The sequence below is a fragment of the Eutrigla gurnardus genome, assembly GCF_963514095.1.
Source record: "Eutrigla gurnardus genome assembly, chromosome: 1".
Taxonomy (NCBI): domain Eukaryota; kingdom Metazoa; phylum Chordata; class Actinopteri; order Perciformes; family Triglidae; genus Eutrigla; species Eutrigla gurnardus.
This window is the reverse complement of record NC_139915.1, coordinates 23,357,807-23,378,774: the sequence shown is the minus strand read 5'-3', so window position 1 is coordinate 23,378,774 and position 20,968 is coordinate 23,357,807. Positions and strand designations below refer to the sequence as shown.

Here is a 20,968-nt window from a genome sequence, read left to right as displayed (position 1 = left end):
CTCCTCCTGACATCCGAACAACAACAGTCCCCTCTAGACCTGGGCTCGTCCATTACCACTCTGGTTCTAATGACTGATTATAACAATTTACATTTTCCCCACGGGGACCTCCTTTCCTTCTATTCCTGACACGGCACAATTATGCATGCGAAAGACAGATGATGGTATCAACAAAGCCAGAGGTAGTGATCTCAGGGAGCATCATCGGCAGCCCCATCTATAAATCTGCCAGGGTAAGCCACAACAGGGTTTTGAGAAGCGCTATACATAGCAAAGCATGAGGCAATGAGCATGCAATGTTCATTGCCCCCTGAACGCAATTCAGATTGGGAGAGGAATTGTTAAAACACTGACGTAATCGTTTGTTTTAGGGAAAATACGTGGTTGGCCGAAATGCGTGGAAGCAAAACTTTCTGGAAAAGTGACATTTGGATGTTTTATTTTTCATTGGTCCTATTCTACACAAGATTGCTTTCCATCTGCCTACATTGCATATTTTACTGTATCTTCATATTCAGCGTTAGGAAATCCCTCTTCGGCTATCGGAAGTTGGGTAACATGCTTAGTATCCCTGCCTCCATAGCGTTTCCACACCCCCACTGTGCTTTGATCTCTCTGTACACACCCCACCCAGAATATTCAGACCATGGTGTGGCAACTGTGTTTTCCAGCCGCTACACAGAGTCCCAGTCACACACACGAGGCTCTGCTGCCTATACATGTCTGTCACTGCAGTGTGTATCTGTGTGTAGGGTGTTATTGTTTACAGGAATCCATTCTGAAGTCCCTTACATATGTGCCTGTCCAACTTCACCTTGTTATTACATCTCGTCGTATCTTCTAAAATGTTCTCTTAGTTTGAAATACAAATTCTCCTGTTAATCTTGGTTGTTTAGTCGAGTCAGTATGTCACCTCCCTGGCAAGAAACGTGGAAAGTGTGAGCATTGCCGAGGACCGTGCCGAATGGCTGGAACAAAACATTTCAATAGCTAGACAGAAGGCATATCGCCACGCCTGTTATGATGAGAGTATGTGGTAACGTGAGAGAAACTTGGGATTGATACCTTTGAACTTGATTTAGGGAGTCAGGAAGCTGTAATTCATATACCAGTGTCAGTTACAATCAGTTCAAAGAGGATCTGGCGGGGTTTACAGTTTGCTTACCATGCAAACAAATAAGTTAACGTTGAAAATAAAACATTAGTAAAGGGTGTTTTTAAAAAACTTTCTTTCTTTCATGCTTACAGGTTAATTCACTTCTGAATTTTCAGTGGCTGATTGTGTGTGTGAGAAACTGTGTGTGTGTGTGTTTGTACACACGTGCGTGCGTGCGTGCTTTGATAAAGATAAGGACTCATAGCTTGTTGGCAGTCAGTGGGATCTGCCTATATAAGGCTGTTCTATTCCTACTGCTTTTTCTCTAGGGATCCAAAGCAATTGTCACTCACTGGACAATGAATGCCAGACAGCCTGGCAGGCTACACTATGTTAAATTACATTATACAAATGCACTTTGTAAGAAAAGGTGCCAATTCAGCCAAACCACATTGTAACTCCACACTTTTATGTTTGGAAAGTAACCCCGTAAGGCTAGATGATAGACTGTACTGCTTATTTTAATGGACTTCAAATTGAAGGTGTCATTCTCCCGATTGAGTCCTGTCATTCTTTGCTACAGTCTCTACACTGAGCTAAAACATTTGAGGTGAAGAGCAGCCAGCTGCTGACCACGCTAGTGGTCCCTCTCTTGCGCATGTAATCCATTGGAAACAAAATAGAAAAAACTCTTCACACAGTATTTTTTTTTAAATCCTCTCCTCCTATTCGGGGAACTGCCAAATCTGTGATGACCTTGTGTTTGACATGGAGTCATTATGGAGTCGTCTTCTTCAAAAGGATCTTTCTTGTTTGTGTACCCACCTTCTACATGACTTGTAGTGTTTTGTGCTGGCATATTGGTATTTTTTTATGATAAAATGGTCCATAGATACGTTTTGGAAAGGGTGATGTGCTCTTGTGCCTATTTGCAGGCCGACTATAAATAGTCCAGCAGCCTACGCATGCTCATGTTTGATTGGAAATCGCAGTGCCTCCAGTCAGTGCTGTGGGGTATCTGTCAAAGGAGGGAGAGAAACTTTTAAATGGTGAGTTAGCCGCATACAATTGTCCGCTCAATGTTGTTTATGTGAATCATGAACAGGACAGCATGTAAAAGAGGTGTGTATTTATAGAGCATCTCTCACTTGTTTTTAATCTCAAACTTTTTTTTACAACTAAATGTAATATAACGTTCTGTTCTCGTCATCAGTGTTCATGTTTTCTCTTTCAGGTCTTGTTCATCTTTCTGGGAAAAAGCCCCCAAAATTTGTGACGACACAAACTTTTTTTTTTCTGCTGGAGAACCTTTGTCCCCGAGTGTGTATTTCTCTGGTTGAAAATGGATTCACGGAGGACGACAGCACGCTCCTCTTTTGGCAATGGAAGATCCAGCAGTGGGGAAGATATGGGTGGGAGTAGCCGGCCGAATGGTTGCAGCTACCTGTCTAACGTGAGGCCAGAGAACAGGTACGGTGTGCTGGGTTACCTGTGGAAAATCCCTACAGGGACCCTGTTAGTCCAACTTTAATACTTCACACCTGGGATGATGCGTGTGGCATATTATTACTTTGTTTGTTGCCATGGTCACCAGAGTTTAAATAAACTGTTGATTAAGAACAGCATCTCAGTTATGCACCATGGGCCCCATTTCATGTCAAGCAATTCACTAGCAACAGCTTCTGCATGGAAAGATCCGTTCATGGAACAAGTTTTGGTTTAATACAGATACTGAAATTGTTGAAAGCTACTTCCCTGATTTTTTTCTTTCTTATAATCTGCCCTTCAAGTTATTTAATATAAGAATGACATGCAGCACGATTAGCTTCTGGGAATATGAAGATTCACTGTCATCCTTTGTTGGCCTTAACAAGACTATTGCTGTTGTGATTCACTCCACAAAACTGTGTAGTGATGAAAATTAAGATAGTTTTGTGGGAACAGACTTGAGTAGTGTTTCCAGCAGGAACTGGATTAAGCACACAAAAATAATAATAAGAAAAAAGGATATTCTGAAATGATTGACAGGAAATGTGTAATTTTGCCATAGGCAAATTACTGTCTAATCTTTATTGTCAACACTGAATCGCCAACAACATAAACGGCAGAACGATGTAAATGCACAGTTTAAGTGGGACTGCACTTATTCTTACTGTCTTGTATTGTTTGCTTAATTACGAGTAACATGCAGTGAAGTGTAACAGTGACTGTGCACTGACCCAACACTGAAATTGATGTTAACACCAGACAAAGATCAACTGCACGTTTGTACACAAACATATGTGTGTAAGCCAATATTAATTTATAAAATTATATGGGATGTTTCACCCATATTTTCACATGCAACCGCGTGTTGACTTTATTGAACCATTATATTTATGTTAATGTGTTTCATTTTCATAATTAATATACTGTATATAGAATAATTGGACCTCTGAACACAACATATACTCATACTGAACTTCAGGCATCAAACATCACAAGAAAAATGTATTTTGTTGATTTTTTTATGCGGCCTGTAAAACTGCACTCAAGAATATTAAAGAATTATTACTAAAGAATTATGTATGTGGTTGAAAGCCTAAATTCTTTTTTCTGAGAAAAATAACACGTATGATATTTTTATTTCAGATGTTAATATTTAAATTACAGTATTCAGCTCGAAAATTGCTCAATTGTATTGACAATGTGTTTGTATAAGTAAAAGTGACCCATCGAAGTCCAACCTTAAAAATCCTTCCAGCCAACACTTTTGTGACTGAAAACTGCTCATCTGTACAAAGCAATAATGCAGTATGTATGAAATACTGCTTGAATTACAAAACCAACTTAAACACTTGACTGAGCAGCTCCCCATCTCTTGCACAGGAGCACACTCTGCAGCGTGATGGCACAGCTAACGGAGGAAACGCAGCCGTCCTTCGAAACAACCCTCAAGTCAAAAGCTGTGTCTGAGAATTGCAATGTGAAGTTCTCATGTGTGGTTACAGGTAAACACGGCTTCACCGTAACACTTTACACCAGATGTTTGTTACATCATGGAAATATGACAGAAAAATACAATAATAATTTGTACTTGATGAAAAATCGATCTCTGTGGCATGTTTACAAGAATGTAACAACTTAAAGGACACACAAAGTTAATGTCAATATCCAACTGATTTTGAGCATCTTTAGTGTAAATCTATAGGATAGACCATGTTCTCTATTTATACTGCAGACGCAATTCTAATCTAAATTGCTACCTTTTTAGTTGATACATAAATTGTTTGCCATGATGACCAGATTTTTTTCTTTCTCAGGATACCCTATTCCTCAACTTACTTGGTATAAGGATGATATGCAGTTAGACAGATACTGTGGACTGCCTAAATATGAAATATTCCGCAACGGAAAAAATCATTCCCTGCACATTTACAAGTAAGTATGCTTCTACCAAAACTGTATTAGCCTCTACAAACTTTCAAAACTTTCTTTAACTTTCTTTATCCGATGGAGGAAAAATACCCAGAGTGTATTATCTTAATATTTCTGCTGTGAAGCAGTTGACATTCTTGCCCAAATTAAGTAAGCTCTTAACAAAGAGCATACCTGCTGATCAGAGTTAAGCTTACGCAGTCATTTTTTTTTCTTGTCAGCAATGTTTGATTTTTTTGTCAGGGATACATTTTCAAATTTTTATAAGGGAAACTTAAATTGTATTTTCTTTGCAGTTGCACTGTGGAGGATGCAGCTATATACCAGGCCTCAGCCAGTAACAGCAAAGGCATTGTGTCCTGCTCTGGGGTTCTGGAGGTGGGCGAAATGAACGAGTTCAAGATCCACCAGCGCTACTTTGGCAAGCTAAAACAAAAGGCAGAGAACAAACGCAGGGAAGCGGAAGGCAAAGAGAACCAGGAGCCGCTACGAACCATCAGTCCGGACCGCACACAGAGGAAGCGCCGCTCCACAATGGAGGCCTTCCTCAGCACGCCAAGCTCCATGGAGGACGAAGGCAATGGGGAGAGCCATCAGGCTATAGAGACTGAAGCCAGGTTACAGGAGGCAACTGTGGAAGAGGTGGAGGAAAAGCCGGTCCCCATCACTAACGAAGCTGTGTCTACTGTAATAAACGGACAGACCATCACTGAAAATGGTAACAGGAGCGGGACGTACACATATGACACTGCCCAGAAGATTTTTACTGCGCACCAACCCAAAACTCCCTTTGTTAAAAAGAAGATTAAAATTTCAAACAATACACCAGGAGAGCGGGTATCTGAGGAAAGAAGGGCAAAAAATGAGATCTTAGCCTCTTCAGCTCTGGCCTGCACACAGTCAGTGCAGTCTGAGGGGATTTCAGAAGAGTCTATGGAAGTAGAGAACACTGTTGGTTCATCGGTTGTGGATTTAGAGCCCAGAAAGGTGACAGAACGACATCAGAAATTAGAAACGGGGGAAGCGATGCTTGCTGAAAGGTCTTCAAAGTATGAAAACACATGTGTCGAGGCGGCTGTGCCTTCAGAGAAAGAACGACTCGCTGCCTCAGCACCCGCCGCCTCTCGAACATCTACAAGTCACACTTTGTCAGGGACTGAAGTCAAAAAGGCTGCAAAGCATGAGAAGAAAGCCGGACGCAAAGATACTGAAAGAAATGTGGAGACGCAGAACAAAAGTCCTCACATGACCTCGACACAGCGACAGTCGAGTGCTGCAGCGGCGGCCCGACAGCCCCGCAGCACCGCGAAGGAGAGCGTTGCTAAAACAGGACGTGTCACAGCCATGGATGTTGACGAGAAGGCAAATACCTCCACTGATAGCTCTTTAGCACACAGAGATGTCGAGACGGTGAACGGACCACGTGAAAGCAGGACTGCTTTATCTCAGAGTCCATGTGAACAGGCCGGGGATCAGCTGTCTGCAAAGGAAACAAGGGCCTGCCAAGGAAATGTGTCTGTGTCTCGGCCAGTGCTGCCGAATCAGGTGAGCGAACCGTCTTTGCATGAGCTCATGAGTGCGTGTGCTGCCAACGCAGGCCTCATCACTAACACAAGCATCCCACAGCTATTTATAGCGTTTACAAGTATGCCCCACTGTGTGACAAGAATGAAATGACGCACATGTTGACAGATGCAGCAGGTAGATTCATGCATTCGATATCGTTAGGTCAAAGGTTGGAATGTTTTGGTATTTCTCATGATATAAATTTGGATTTGTACTTTGGCACTCTGAAAGTACATTAGTACATTCATTATTTTATTATAGTTTCCCTGAAGTAAAATTTAGACATTTTGGGAAATATGTTTTCTTGACTCATGTCAGAAGAAGTTTGATACCACTCTCGCTGTCTGTCTGTTAAACCTAAAGAAGTAGCCAACAGCTGTTAGCTTAGCTCAGCACAAAGGCTGGAAACAGCTAGTCTGGCTGGTCATAAGGTGATTTTTGTTTTTACACTTTTATATGGATTAAACAAATTAGATATAGGATGTTACTAAGTGAAATTTAGAGGTGCTGGAAGATAGATTTTAACTTTGTACAAAGGCAAGCTAGCTGATGCTGGATGTAGCCTATCATTAGAATAAATATGTAATCTATGCGGACAAAACAAATGTTTAAAAAAAAAATGTAATTACAGGTGGACATACACAGACATCCGTGAGAGTGGCATTGCTTTTTGTGCATTTCGCCAAAGGTCCAACGTATTCTTTTAAAAGTGGAAGTGAATGGAAGGTGTTGTGATGGTGACCTGATTGATGATGTTAGGCCTATATGGCGAAATACGATTGCATATCTTTATTGTCCACTGCTTATGCAATCGTCCCGACTCCAACTGCAGGGCTGAATACTGACGGCATTGAGAGCTGAGACAAAACACTGCACAGCTGAAGTACCTCTTAAAATGATTCGCATTCCTCTCTGGCCACACTTAAATGTTAAATAGCCACCTCACTTATGCATAGGTCTCACAGTGTCAGAATTAGACCGAAGGGAAGGAAAGTAAACCAGAAATGAGCAGAGCTGCAGAATTTTCATGCATTTCAAAATGTCATTGAACATGATTTCAGTAATTTGAGGTTTTGCATTCGCTTTATAAAGGAAAATAGGGACAAAAAGAGTCTGACCCATAGCCATATCATGACACATGACACAGGGAACCTCTCGTGCTAATTTAAAAAGGAATTCAGCTCAGTTACAGACTAAATGAGGATTTAAAGCTCAAGAAACAGGCTTGTTTGGCAGAGACGTATGAAGGAGAGCAGTGCACCATGCTTAAGTTTATAGACCAGGTAAAAAGATATCCCAGATATTTCACATGCAGTTTTTCACTGTCATGGCAAAACGCAAGTACAACAAGTTAAGGAAAGGTTTCTTGTTATCATTACATTTTTGCTTTCCATTCCATTCTCTGTTTGTTGCTGGTTACACTGTTGCTGTTTATAAAATGACATGTGTTTGTCCATGTTCTGCATAGCCAGGGATAAGGGAATAAGTATTTACTGCATGGAAACCTCTGCTTGTATTTTGCTCCAAGGTTACACAGGCCCATGCAAAGATGAACAGGAATGGAGCACCTGTCAACCTTGAGCTTACACCCAACCAGATGGGTGCACCACCACCACGAAAGACCACAATAGAGGGCAAGAAACCTACAGATGATAACCGGACCCCTTCTATACATCGTGGTCTTCAAGTGGCAATTGACAAATTTACCCAGGACACATGTGATCATTCCAGGGGATCAAATGAAAGCCATACAGTCCTTTTTACAGATATACAGAAGTCAACACACCCCCGTCAAAGCCCCGGTGGTGGTGAGAACTCCCGAGAATGTAACGGCGCCCAGCAAAGCAAAATGAATACAGCTTTAAAAACAGTCGAAGGGACAGAAGTACAAGTTGATGAGAAGGTAGAAAGTAACGATTTAGGTAAGTTATCTGACAACTCTGCTCCAAATGAGAAGATAGTTGAGATGGACACCGAAAGTGTTGCCCTACGTACATGTGAACACGCTGAAACAGAAGAAAAAGAAGGTCCAGCAGATAAAGACGCCGAAGTCATCATTGTGGTTGCATCTAATATAGAAACGGAGAAGAATGAGCATATATTTAAAATGGCAGAGGAGTGTAGTTCAACATTACAGAACCTAAAGTCATCTAAACTTGAACCCGCGATCCCACGCAAACCAAAAACGCCAGAAAACACAAACATATCCGAACCCCAGATTAAAGAGTTCCAGGAAATCCAAAAACCTGTAACAAAAGTAATTTCCGTAGCTGAGCTTTTGAGATCACAAATAAAGTCGCTTGAATCCACGCAAGCAAATTCAGTGGTAGACATACCAGTCCATGCTGGCTTTGTACAAGACCTGACTACAAATGTGGCAGAAACATGTGAGGAGCTAAAAGAGGTACATAGCGGAAGTGAAGAAGTGAAGAAGTCAATGTCAGAGAGGAAAACCGAGATGAGCATTACTCCTCCCAGAAACATAAAGGAAACCTTTATTGAGGTTTGTCGACCTCAAGGTGCAACTTCACCACCTGTTGGGGCTTTACAAATCCCTCCTGTCATCCCACCTATCACTGTCATAGACACCGGCACCACTCAACAAACTGCAGGACTTCATGGCCGTGACAAAACTTATAACAAGGGTGTCATGTACGTTTGCCAGGGAACTGGAGCATCAACTCTGGTTCCTCGGAAAGATTGCCCCGATGTTCCTCTTTCTGAGAGTGAAAATGTCGAATACAATGTTCCTACTTTGGATTCTGAGGACAGACTGGAAAAAAGACTCACATCTGAGGTACTCACTCGAGAACCTGGGACCCCACTGACAGCTATAAAGGCCAGCAGTCAAGAGTCAGATATAACAGTTTTGGAGCATGAAGGTGATCCTGTTCAAGGCAAAGACATGGGACTTATAGAAACGTTAACCTCAGAAACTAAACTCAACCACAAGACTGAAATGAATTCACTAGAAACACTAGATCAAGCCAAAATGGATGAGAACGACACAAAAAACAGTTCCTTGCAGAGTGTAGAAAAGGTTCCCACTAAAAGTATACTTGGAACAGAAACACAAGGGAATAATCTTCACATTATTCAGCAGGACAGCTCAATGGTTGAGGAATTTTCAAGGACTGAAACCTTAAGCAATCCAAGTACTGGAGCTAGTCTTTTGTTAAATAAAAGAGACTGTGTTTCTCCCATTCCCTCCGCTACTCCGCAAGAGCTGGCCTCTGGGGCCCGACGCAAAATCCTAGTACCCAAGGCCAAACCTGAGGAGGCCTCAGAGGTCACATCGCCGGTTGAAACTCAGAAAAAGGAGGTTCCTATTGACAGCAGCAAGCTTTCAGCAAGTCCTGCTTCCCTATCTACGTCTCCGAGCCCCTCACGACGGGCACCTCTGCTTCAGCCCCCTGCTGAGCAAACCTCTCCTGCCGAAAGGCGGCGTTCTCCACTCTTTAGCAGGAGGAAGATGGTGCCTGAGACTCAACCACCAAGCCAGCCGCCTGTTGATAAGATCCCCACCCCCAAAACTGAGGATAAACCCGTAGAGAAGGACAAGCATGACCCATTCAAAGGTAAAACCGCCTGAATAGTCTTTTTAAATTAATCCGTTTGTGGCATATATTACAGTATACCAACATCAAGGTTGCTTGGCAGTTCATAGAGAATAACATTGAAAAGTGTCTTCTCCATGTTGTCTGCATTGCGTCTCTTTCCCTCCAGCTCCTCAGGTTATTCGTAAGATCAGGGCTGAAAACTTTGCGGACACCTCAGGACACCTGAAACTGTGGTGCCAGTTCTTCAACGTTCTTAGTGACTCGACAATCAAATGGTACAGAAATGCAGAGGGGATCGCTCAGATTCAAAGAAAGTAAGTTACCGAAGTGACTCTCACAAAAAACTTCCCATAAATTGTTGCAAGAAAAATAGCGTTTGTTATTTGTTCATCTTTCAGTGCAGGGGATGAAACTCAGGTCAACCTCGCCGTTGTTCAGGCGTCGTGTAAAGACGCCGGTGTTTACGGATGCACGATCACCAATGAATATGGGAGTGACTCAACAGACTGTCTTCTTAGTGCAGATAGTATGTACTCTTTGACCTTATTTTTGGCATAAAATCAACATGTTTCCTTTTTTGAATGGGCCTCAACAAGTCTCATCTTGTCTTCTCTCTCACTGTGTTGCAGTCTTGGCTGGAATGTCCATACGCGAGGACCTTGGTGGTGAGATGGTGCTTTACATGTTGATATCATGTTTGTTTTTTAACATGTTTTTCTGACTGCCATTCTTGCATTCTTCTGTCTGCAGTTGGAGAAGAAATTGAAATGACACCCCTGATCTTCAATAAGGGCGTGGCCGATTCTGGCGTCTGGGGCAACGCATTCTTTGGCCGTATAATGATACAGGAATCTCATATTGGCGATGGCTGTTCTCATAAGGTCTGGAGGGCAAAGGTCATCTATGGTCTGGAGCCTGTGTTCGAGTCTGGAAACATGTGTATTATCAAAGCACGCAACCCGATCGCCTATGGAGGCAAAGCGGACAGCTGTCTTATAGACAGGAACCTGGAAATTGTCAAGCAGGTACGTCAGAAAGGTTTGATTTTGTAATTATATTTATACATATTATTCAATAAATGAAAAAGTCAATTTTTGCCACCCACGTGAGATTACTGAGGCACTAATCAAATGAAGACTGACGTAGGTTGAGCTTATCTTTATTGGCTATACTCCAATGTTCTGCACACAGGAGTGTAAAATTCAGAACTTGGCTCGTGAATACTGCAAAATCTTCTCTGCGGAAGCAAGAGGGATCGAAAACTTTGGCCCCTCACTCGAGTGAGTACAATCACTCCCCCTTCAAACGTTCTCTTGAGTATCATTTACAGTGCACGGACAACTCAGCCTCGTCAATCACATGATATTTGTCCCACAGGGTGATCCCCGTCTACCTGATGTACCGACCTGCAAACACTGTCCCTTATGCGACAGTGGAGACGGATCTGACGGGAGTCTATCAGAAATACTCCGTCCTGGATGATAAAGGCAGAATGGACACGAGGTCTGGATCTGAGGTGGAGCAGAAGTGCTGTGCCCTGCAGCACTGGATTTTTGAGTGGACCAATGGCAATCTGCTCCTCAGTCGACTAGAAGGTAGACTTATACACGGCAATGTGACATTTGGGGATAAAGTATTAAGAATATGATAATGCTTTGGGATGTGTGATGCTGCGAAAGCGATGCTACCTTTGTTATTCACAACATTTACCAAATCAGTGGCATGTTGAACTGAAGAGGCAGCGAGTATGTGAAGCTCAAAATTGGTGGAGGGATTACACAGATGTTGCCATAACTAATGAGGTAAACTTATTGCTTGCAATATGGAGAAGTGTGAGAACAAAACCATCACATTAAACCTTCTCAACCCTTAAAGGCGACGTGAAAAGACGACTTATGGGATTATTACGCACAATTTATTATGCAGCATTATATTAACGATAAGTTAAAGACTCAACTTGTATTAAAAATGTTAATCCACCTCTCATATTTTTAGTTCTGGAATGAATGTGACTATGGACATTTGCATATGGTACCTGGACAACAGAAAAATAAAGGCATTGTTTGTGCTTTCGTTTTGCAGGTGTTGACACCAAGATCACCAATGTTGGTATTTCAGTCAAATTGACTGGGTAAGTATAATTGTGTTGTGAAACCCTCATTTTACAGGTAATTTACAATTATTACATTGAAATGATCACATTTGTTTTTCTTGTGTGTTTGCTGCAGGCATCAAGGTCTGTCTGTTGAAGGGAATCCCAAAGTGTTTGAGCAGTTTGTTTCCCAGCACCAGTGTAACTACTTCTGTGGTCTGCTCGCCCTGAGGTCAGTAAAGGTCATGGACTCTTTGTTGACACCATCAAAGCCCAAGGGCTCCAAGAGCCCGTTGCTTCAACGCAAAATGGCTGCTGGCTCCTCCAGCCCTCAGACCGCCCGGAAAGCTGCTGGCAGCCCCAGACTGCCCAGGAAGACGGAGCAAGAGGGCGTAAAAACCCCCAACTAAACCAAAAAACTGCTGATGCTCCCAAAGTGGGTGGAATCGACGAATTACACTCGATAAGACATGAAAGATCACACCTTTTCTCAGTGACTTTCTCAATGCTGAAGTCCAAAACCGAAAATGGTTCACTGCTTGGCCCAGATCAGCCACACAGCCCAGTAGGAGCTGGAAGAAAGAAAGAAGGCTGTTGTAAGAGAGATATGAAACCCTTCAGAGACCACAGAAGAGATTTCATAATAAATATTATTATCACAGCCACCATTCCTTGCTGTTGTCACGTATAGTGGGTTGATGCACTCACATGTTTATCTACATTCACCCAATCACAGGGATTGAAACTACAGCATTGTAGTGAGAAGGAGCTTTCCTGGGTTTGTATTCTATTGATCCATGTACCACTGTAGGTCACAGATTGCGAATCTCAATCTCAGGTCAGTATATTTGTACTAAATTAATGTGCAAGAAAAAACATTTTGAACTAAAGTAGTAGTCTGTCATTTTCAGTGTTATAGCACAAACATGATTTTTTGTGTGTGAGTGTGGTCAGCCTTGTGAGAATGTAGGTCAGTTATTATGTCAATTGGAGTAAAAGCATAACGGATACAGAGCACATTTTTAGCCTGGGATTTAACAACCAATATATTTGGTCAGGAATATATCACGCTAAATGTAGCTTCACGTGACACTGTTGTACAGTGGCAATGGTGCTATGCTTTTATATTGTAAGCCGTCATGTTTACTCGCTGTTCTACAATGCATTGTAATTTTCAGAAACTGCACCTTTGAAACAAAACCGGCTGTAAAATAAAAGAAATGATTAATCCTTGAACATTTGGAGACGCTGTGAAAGTGCATAACATGTGCCTTTTAATTGATGAGTGTCAGTCATAATAGGAGCATTTTGTGGAGTGGACTGAATCACTGCAATGAAAGCCATCCCACTTAGTCTATCTGACATCAGTAGTCACCATTAACATATCATTAGAGATATGTAGCCCGGTGTTATCTCAGTGATGCCTATTATCTAAGAGGACTCCGTCACATTTCTTTCTGTCATTACGCTGACAGGAACCTGTTATTTATAGCATTTCCATGAAAAGGATTGCCATATTTGAGCTGATTCCATCAGACAATTTTTGAATGGGAACACTTTATTGCTATCGTTATTCTTGTCTTTTCTATGTGGAGCATGAATGTACAACACTGCCATCTTAAGGAGTAGGTCATGTAAAAAAAATTACAAGCCTTCAGACTTGTTGCGTGACAAAAGAAGCACACCGAGTCACAAAAGTGCACAAATACATCAGAGGGGATCAGCAAAGACTTAAACGAGACCAGAGCCACACGAGCAGCTCTGTGACTGTATTGGTGCTTGAAGTTAAAATTTCAACACGCTAATGTTTTGCATGTAATTTAAAGGTGAAATTGAACCTTTGCTTATCGGCAAAACCATAGTGGACAAATTTAAATTTAACCTAGTGATGGTACTAGATAAAACATTAAGGCATGTCCACATTCATCTTAAAGAGGACGTGAACGTGTGTAGAATCCATCTAGTTTAGTTTATTGGTTTAAATATACAGAGACAATGCACAAACATTTCTGTAAACATGCCGGTTTAGCCAAGTTGGCTAATTTTCAACCATAGTCTCTGGGGCAGGTGACTTGAGCACTACAATAATTAAAATGCACTAAAAAAAATAAATAAAAAAAATAAAACAGTACTATGCCTTCTTATAAAATACATGGTATACGATATATTACAATACAATGTATTACAGTGCATTCATACATATAGTAGTTGAGACGTTTACTAAAAAACATAAATATGAGCCTCACGGCAGTGCCTCTGCTTACGTCCGTAGGATTCATCGCACAAAATGCGATGGCACTCTCTCTTACATGTGATATTTCCGTTTGGACTGAAGTAGAAAACTAACTGCTTGCATTGCTGAATATGAAAATCATTTGTTTTCATATGACTAAGAGTCAGAATAAAATACACACATTTGGAATAAATCTATTAAAGGATTCATGCTGTAGGATCTAATGAATATCTTACATGAGAAAAGACACATTGTGACCAGTGTGGAGGAAAAAAAGAGATCCCTTCTTTCAGCCGTTGCATGCTTTGACAACGCTACCACTCGGGGGCAAATCAGATTTCTTCACAGATATGAACGAATGAAGTGTTGCTCGCAACGATTGTGTGTTTACAGGGTGAAAGGCTAACTTCATCATGATAATCATTTGTGATTCCCGGTCATTAGTGAGTCATCGTTTATGTAAGCAGCGGCCTCATGCACAAGTGTGAGCAGTGCAGGGATGCTAATGTACACCTGACAAGAAAGTATCACTTAGTGTCAATTTTAACGTAATCCAGTCCCATGAAAGTGTCAGATACTGCCAACAGAAGGAAGAGACGACAGAGTGTGACGTAGCTGATGCTTCTGTTTATAGTGAAAGACGTTGGTAGACTTCCCAGTGTGTATAATGTCTGGGATTTAGGAAACAATCTTCTGTAACAATGAGAGCAAACCTTTATTTTAATTGAAATAGACATCTGGCCCACAGGTCTCATAAATCCAGTGATTTCCACCACGTGTCCACATGGTGCTGAACCACAGTGCACTCGATTCATGATTATTCAGACAACATGGGCACGCAGTATGTGCGGACCAGCCACACAGGAGGCGATGTAGGTGAACAGATTATTGTGTTGATGATGTGTGACAACATGGAGAAGGTGTTGGACCATTTATGAAAAAAGACACTTCTGCCACCTACTGTTTGTTCAATCGCCACACTATTGATGGAAATAAACAAGTAAAACAACGTTACTTGCAAACGATGTCTGTTTTCAGTTGGCCGATATTGAGGTGAATGCTTGCTTCCTCTGGGAAAATGATTACAAACATCTCATGTCACTGTCAATGCCACATCTGTCAATGCTAGTATTTGTTTTCCCTTGTATCTTTATTGTGGGGCTGCACTTTGGTGTAGTGGGTAGCACTGTCGCCTCACAGCAAGAGGGTCCCGGGTCTGATACCCGGTTTGGGTTTGGGTTCCTTCTGGAGTTTGAATGTTCTCCCTGTGTGAGTGTGTGTTCGCTCCGGGTTCTCTGGCTTCCTCCCACAGTCCAAAGACATGCAGGATGGGGATAGGTTCATTGATGTCTCTAAATATCCCGTAAGTGTGAATGTGAGTGTGAATGGTTGTCTGTCTCTACATGTCAGCCCTGTGATAGACGGGCGTCCTGTCCAGGGTGTATATGGCATGTGTAAACACTCAGCTAGTATACGCTATACTTGATTTTATAATTCATTTTAATTTCTCTATGTTAGTATCACAGATTTATGCTACATTGGAGGTTTCCAGTAGTCAAATATTAAGCTGCTTTATTCCAAAAAAAAAATTACATACTCATCACAAAATAGGTATTTATAGTATGCATGAAAGGTTACCCTCAATGCTATAACTGGACTCAAATCATCTCATACCTCACCATATTCATTTGAAAAATCAGATCTTTTCAAATCCAGTTTTTTAATTTTTTAATTTTAATTTTTTTTATTATAAACATTTTCTGAGAGGAATAATGTCAGACAATGACACATACCTTAATCTGAATGTGTTTCCTGTAAGGCGTTACTGAAATAGTTATTAGCGATGCACGGAAATTACAGAGAAATGATGCGTTGGCACAGCTTTTCCTGCTGCACTGAGTAGCTCTGACCAAAATGCTATGAAGAGCACTGGATCGCTCACAGTAATCTCAACATTAATACCCATGATAAGACGTAGCAAATGAGAGAATTGTTAGTCCCCAACTGTAGAAATTTTGTGTACATTTAGGCCTAAGTAATTGCCATTTCATTTAATAGGACGTAATGAGGAGTTAATGTGAAGACCTCAAACTCAGAGCCCGGGTCTTTAGCACATTCAACACATTTGTAGAATTCGGCCAGGCTCATTATGTGGCAGCATGTATAAAAATATGCTTCTCCACTCAACAAGCTCATTTCGTTTTGAATTATATTATAAAATATCATCTTTACATTCAGCCAGACATTGTTTTGTATCACATCAGAGGCACAGTTCAGTTGCACAGTCGATCGAGAAGATCTCATTAAATCAAATGGAGAAAAAAAGAGGCAAAACGGATACAGACACAAGTGTGGTATCTAGATACCGCTCTCTCAAAAGGCTGCCTGACCTCACATTGTTGTGCCTGACTGACCTCAATTATCATTGGCAGTCCAGGGTAGTTGTGACCATTTAGGCAGATTATATGAAAATTATCACACCTCCCTAAATGCCACAGACTAGTTGGCATTTGAGCAAAGTTTTATCTCCGGTCCACCAAAAGTCCCAGGCACTGGTCTCGGTGCCATTGCTAAGTTGACTGTCATTGCTGAGTTAATCTACCGTATCACAGCAAGCTATTGCTGACTACGAAATTATGACATTCTGATGCATATCTCATGTCATTTCCTCTCATGGGGGAACATAAAGGCTAAATCAGAATAAAATCGGAGTCGTCTAAATGTTGCGTTTGCATGGGTGATGTGCATGTTATTGCTGTCCAGCAGGGCTGAGCAATCCTCCTTTCATATACTGCAGAGGTAGAGGAGGTGTGGGCAGTGGATGAATCTGCAACAGAGATCAATATATACTGCTAAATCTGCACAATTATGTTTTGCATAAAGCTCACCTCAGCCACTTATTGTGATATCTGGGTGTCGAGAGGTGTTTTTAATGTTGTTGTGGAAAAATGAATCTGCCCAATAAAGATCAACAACCAGGATCAGCTTTTTCTCCGAGGTTTATTCCACTAAGTATTCTCATCTGCAGAGGAGGGACTGGTCACCCCTGCCTTCTGATGCAAAGGTTCAGAATCAGCAGGAACGACCCTGAGTCCAACAACAGTCTCCCTTTTAAGGAGGAGGAACCATGGACAAAGGACGGATCATGTCCTATCTTACAAAGACAAGATGTACAGGCAAGGTCAAGATTTACAGAACACAGGCGTCATAGTCCTGAAATTATCTTATGTCAATGTGGCACTCATGTTCATATCATCTACAAACAGGCATTCATTTTCGTCATAGCATAACAGTCAGATGAGGAGATGTGGATCGACGTCTGGCCTGACAAATATTCTGATTATAAAGTACAAACATCCAAAATTCCCATTACAATGTCCATAACAAAAACATGGCCTATTACCTGGTATCAACCCAGACTTAGTAGAGGTATTCATATTCAAGAGGCACTGTGGGCAGAGCAATGGGTTTGCTCTTGAAAAGAACAATCAAAACATTCAAAAAAGTCTTTAATATTAGAAGATTTAGTATGAAATCACATCTAGCAGAGTAGCACCATGCAGTAAAATTGATAAAGGATATTTACCAACCCTAGCATCGTCTGTATGAAACATAGGAAATGTATCACCAAGACGTCGACAGATCACAACAATCTGAAGGAGTAAACCATAAACCATCTGGGATACTCTGCTTTGTTTGAAGTTTGCTTATGAAGCAGATATGGAAGTGAAAAAACATTGAGTTGCATTTTTTTCTTTAAGGAATACAAGAAAACAAAAACAAAATGTTGAATCCAAAGAGTACTTTTTAAGGTAGAAACAAGAGTACATACATACACGTTAATGAATAACTGAACTTTGCAGTGTGTGTGGGAACTTGACAGCTGCTGTTGTTGCATAAGTGCAGAGATCAAAGTTACAATATTAGATTTAAATTTTGCATTTTTCAAAATTGATAACAAAAACAGTTTGGATCTTCTGTATTTTACAAATCGAATGTGTAAAGCTTTTTAGGATACTCCTCAACATTGACTGTTGCGAATAATCATGCTTACACACATTATAAACATTCAATATTTACATTTACATTTACATTTAGGTCATTTAGCAGACACTTTTGTCCAAAGCGACTTACAATAAGTACATTTGTCAAAAGAAGGAAACAAGGAAACCACAACGTATCATTGCCGATAAAGTAAGAGCTAAAAATAGAACAAGTGTTAGGTCCTCATCTGAGTAAACTAGTACTTCAAGAGCAACAGTGCTACGATCAGAGTGCTATAGGTAAGGGGTTTTTTTTTGGGGGGGGGGGGGGGGGGGGGGGGTCGTTAGTGGGTCATGCTAGTCGAGGTGAAGTCTGAACAGGTGAGTCTTGAGCCTTTTTCGGAAAATGGCAAATGACTCAGCTGTCCTGACATTAGTCGGGAGTTCGTTCCACCACTGAGGCGCCAGAACAGAGAAGAGTCTGGACTTTGCTGAGCGACATTTGTTTGATTTCAGCGATGGTGGTACCAGCCGGCCAGCTGAAGTAGAGGAGCGAAGTGCTCGCTTCGGGGCATGAGGTTTGACCAGTGTTTGAAGGTAGATGGGTGCCGTTCCATTGATGGCCCTAAAGGCCAGTGTCATCGTCAATATATATATATATACAGTGGCTGGAAAATGCAGGACTGACAGACAGCACAGAGGCACTAATCATGGCAGCACAAGAACAGGCCATAAGCACAAGAGCCATAGAGGCCAGGATCTACCAGAGCAGATCAGACCCAAGATGCAGACTGTGCAAAGAAGCCCCTGAGACAGTCCAGCACATAGTAGCAGGGTGTAAGATGCTAGCTGGATCAGTGTACATGGAGAGGCACAACCAAGTGGCTGGGATAGTACACAGGAACATCTGCAACCAGTATGGAATAGAAGTACCCAAATCCCAATGGGCCATACCACAGAAGGTGACTGAGAACAACAGGGCCAAGGTTCTGTGGGACTTCAGCTTCCAGACTGACAAGCAGCTCCTGGCTAACCAACCGGACATAGTGGTGGTGGACAAAGAGCAGAAGACAGTGGTGGTGATAGATGTGGCGATCCCAGCTGACGCCAACATCAGGAAGAAGGAACACGAGAAGATTGAGAAGTACCAAGGATTGAAAGAGCAGCTGGAACAGATGTGGAAGGTCAAGGCTAGCGTGGTCCCCGTGGTAGTGGGGGGACTCGGGGCAGTAACCCCCAAACTGGGAGAGTGCCTCCAACAGATCCCAGGAACAACATCTGAAGCCTCAGTCCAGAAGAGTGCAGTCATAGGAACAGCCAAGATACTGCGCAGAACCCTCAAACTCCCAGGCCCGAGGACCCGAGCTTGAGGATGACACAGATACCACCCCACCGGGGGTGAGAAGGAGATTTTTTTTAATATATATATATATATATATATATATATATATATATATATATGTGTGTGTGTGTATATATATACATAGTTTTACATGAGCAAGTAGGCCTTTATACAGGTTTTTTTTGGTGGAGAGATACAACACTTCTGAAGAAGACCAATTTTGTTTTACCTTATGTATTTACTTAAATGTATTACAAGGTAAATTTCCAAAACACCATTTTAATAGCCCATCACGGAATCCCTGCAAACACATATGTCCCCCAGAAAACCCAAACGTGCTGCTAAAACACACTATAGCCGGGGGAAACTAGACGCAATTCAGAAAAACACACAGAGCATATTGTGAAATTAAATAGACTTGACTTTTAAACACTGAGGGGGAAACAATTAAGCATCAGTCATATAAATGTCAGTGTAAAACCTGACTTTTTAATGATGGCTCAAACAAGTGTAACATATGTGTTACTAATAATCCCCACAGGCTGAGTCAACAAACAAACATGACAGGTGGGTTTCAGGTGTGTAGTCATTAATTATGTTATCACCTTCTCAGTCAAACACACTTCCTCTAGGAAATTAGATGTGACATATGATAAGAGAAAGCAGTTAATAATCCACTGTGATGTAAGCTTCTCACTTGTTAGGAAAAAAAAAACTTAGTTTGGTTATTAAATTTGACAGTCCAGGTGTTGTTTGCCCACCTTTAAAGGCGGCCATTAATATGTCATGAATTATTCATTCAAATTGATTGTGTTCATTGGTGGTTATTTGGTCAAATATACCCACATTGAGTCATTCTAATTATATAATTATTCACATCATTAATTCTATGTTGGAAAGCCTTACTTAATTCAACTCACAATTTTCATTCATCAAAGTTATCAGGGTACGTAAGTGCAATATCATTGACATAATTATGAACATTCTGTTTTAACCATGCACTCTTACACTTGCCTACTTCAGATCTGCACTCTGCATATAGACCTAAATGCGACTGGTCCCTCTTTATATTTTTATGAGCCATACTGTATCCTATATATTGTATATATTTAGTATTAATACTTTTATTTGTACTTTACTGTTATTATCTCAGACTTTTATATTTCACACTTATACTTCCCACTTTGTATTGCAAAGCTGCTGCATAGCAATATCCCTGAAGATGACACACACACACACACACACACACACCTATATTATGCACATATGCACAAATGACCACTAGTGGTACATAGTCCATTATTTTTTTGTATTTTGGTATTTCTTTATTGTATTTGGTATTTTGCATTGTTCTGCTATCTTCACTATCCTCTTTGCTGCTGTAACCCTGCACATTTCCCACATTTATTATTTTATTTTATCTTGATATATAAAGACTTGTGAATCCACAGAGAAATATCACTCATCTCGTCTCTATCGCATTAATGTCCTTATTTTGTCCTTATATTGCATCTTGGCTGTCCCTAAACTACTGTAAGAAATTATTGAGAAATGAAACATTTCGTTTCATTTCGCCCTTTTTTCTCAGTAGTTTTGCAAACTGCTTCTCTTCTCTCGTATCCTGAACTGACACCTCAACACAGCCCTCGCGCGGGGGGCGGGACTTCCGGTTTCGCGCA

The 20,968-nt window shown here is 41.2% G+C and overlaps 1 protein-coding gene across 1 annotated transcript; it reads left to right on the top strand.

Annotated features, from left to right (window-relative positions):
• The first annotated feature begins 2,078 nt into the window (after nt 1-2,078).
• LOC311016538 (alpha-protein kinase 3-like) lies at nt 2,079-12,285 on the top strand. Its single transcript, XM_084014286.1, has 14 exons — nt 2,079-2,145; nt 2,331-2,566; nt 3,965-4,086; nt 4,399-4,516; nt 4,810-6,058; nt 7,608-9,657; nt 9,806-9,953; nt 10,038-10,165; nt 10,269-10,304; nt 10,390-10,664; nt 10,831-10,919; nt 11,017-11,234; nt 11,722-11,770; nt 11,868-12,285. Exons 2-14 carry the CDS (start codon nt 2,439-2,441, stop codon nt 12,139-12,141), a joined length of 4,884 nt encoding a protein of 1,627 aa, XP_083870412.1. The 5' UTR covers nt 2,079-2,145; nt 2,331-2,438; the 3' UTR covers nt 12,142-12,285.
• The last annotated feature ends 8,683 nt before the right edge of the window (nt 12,286-20,968 follow it).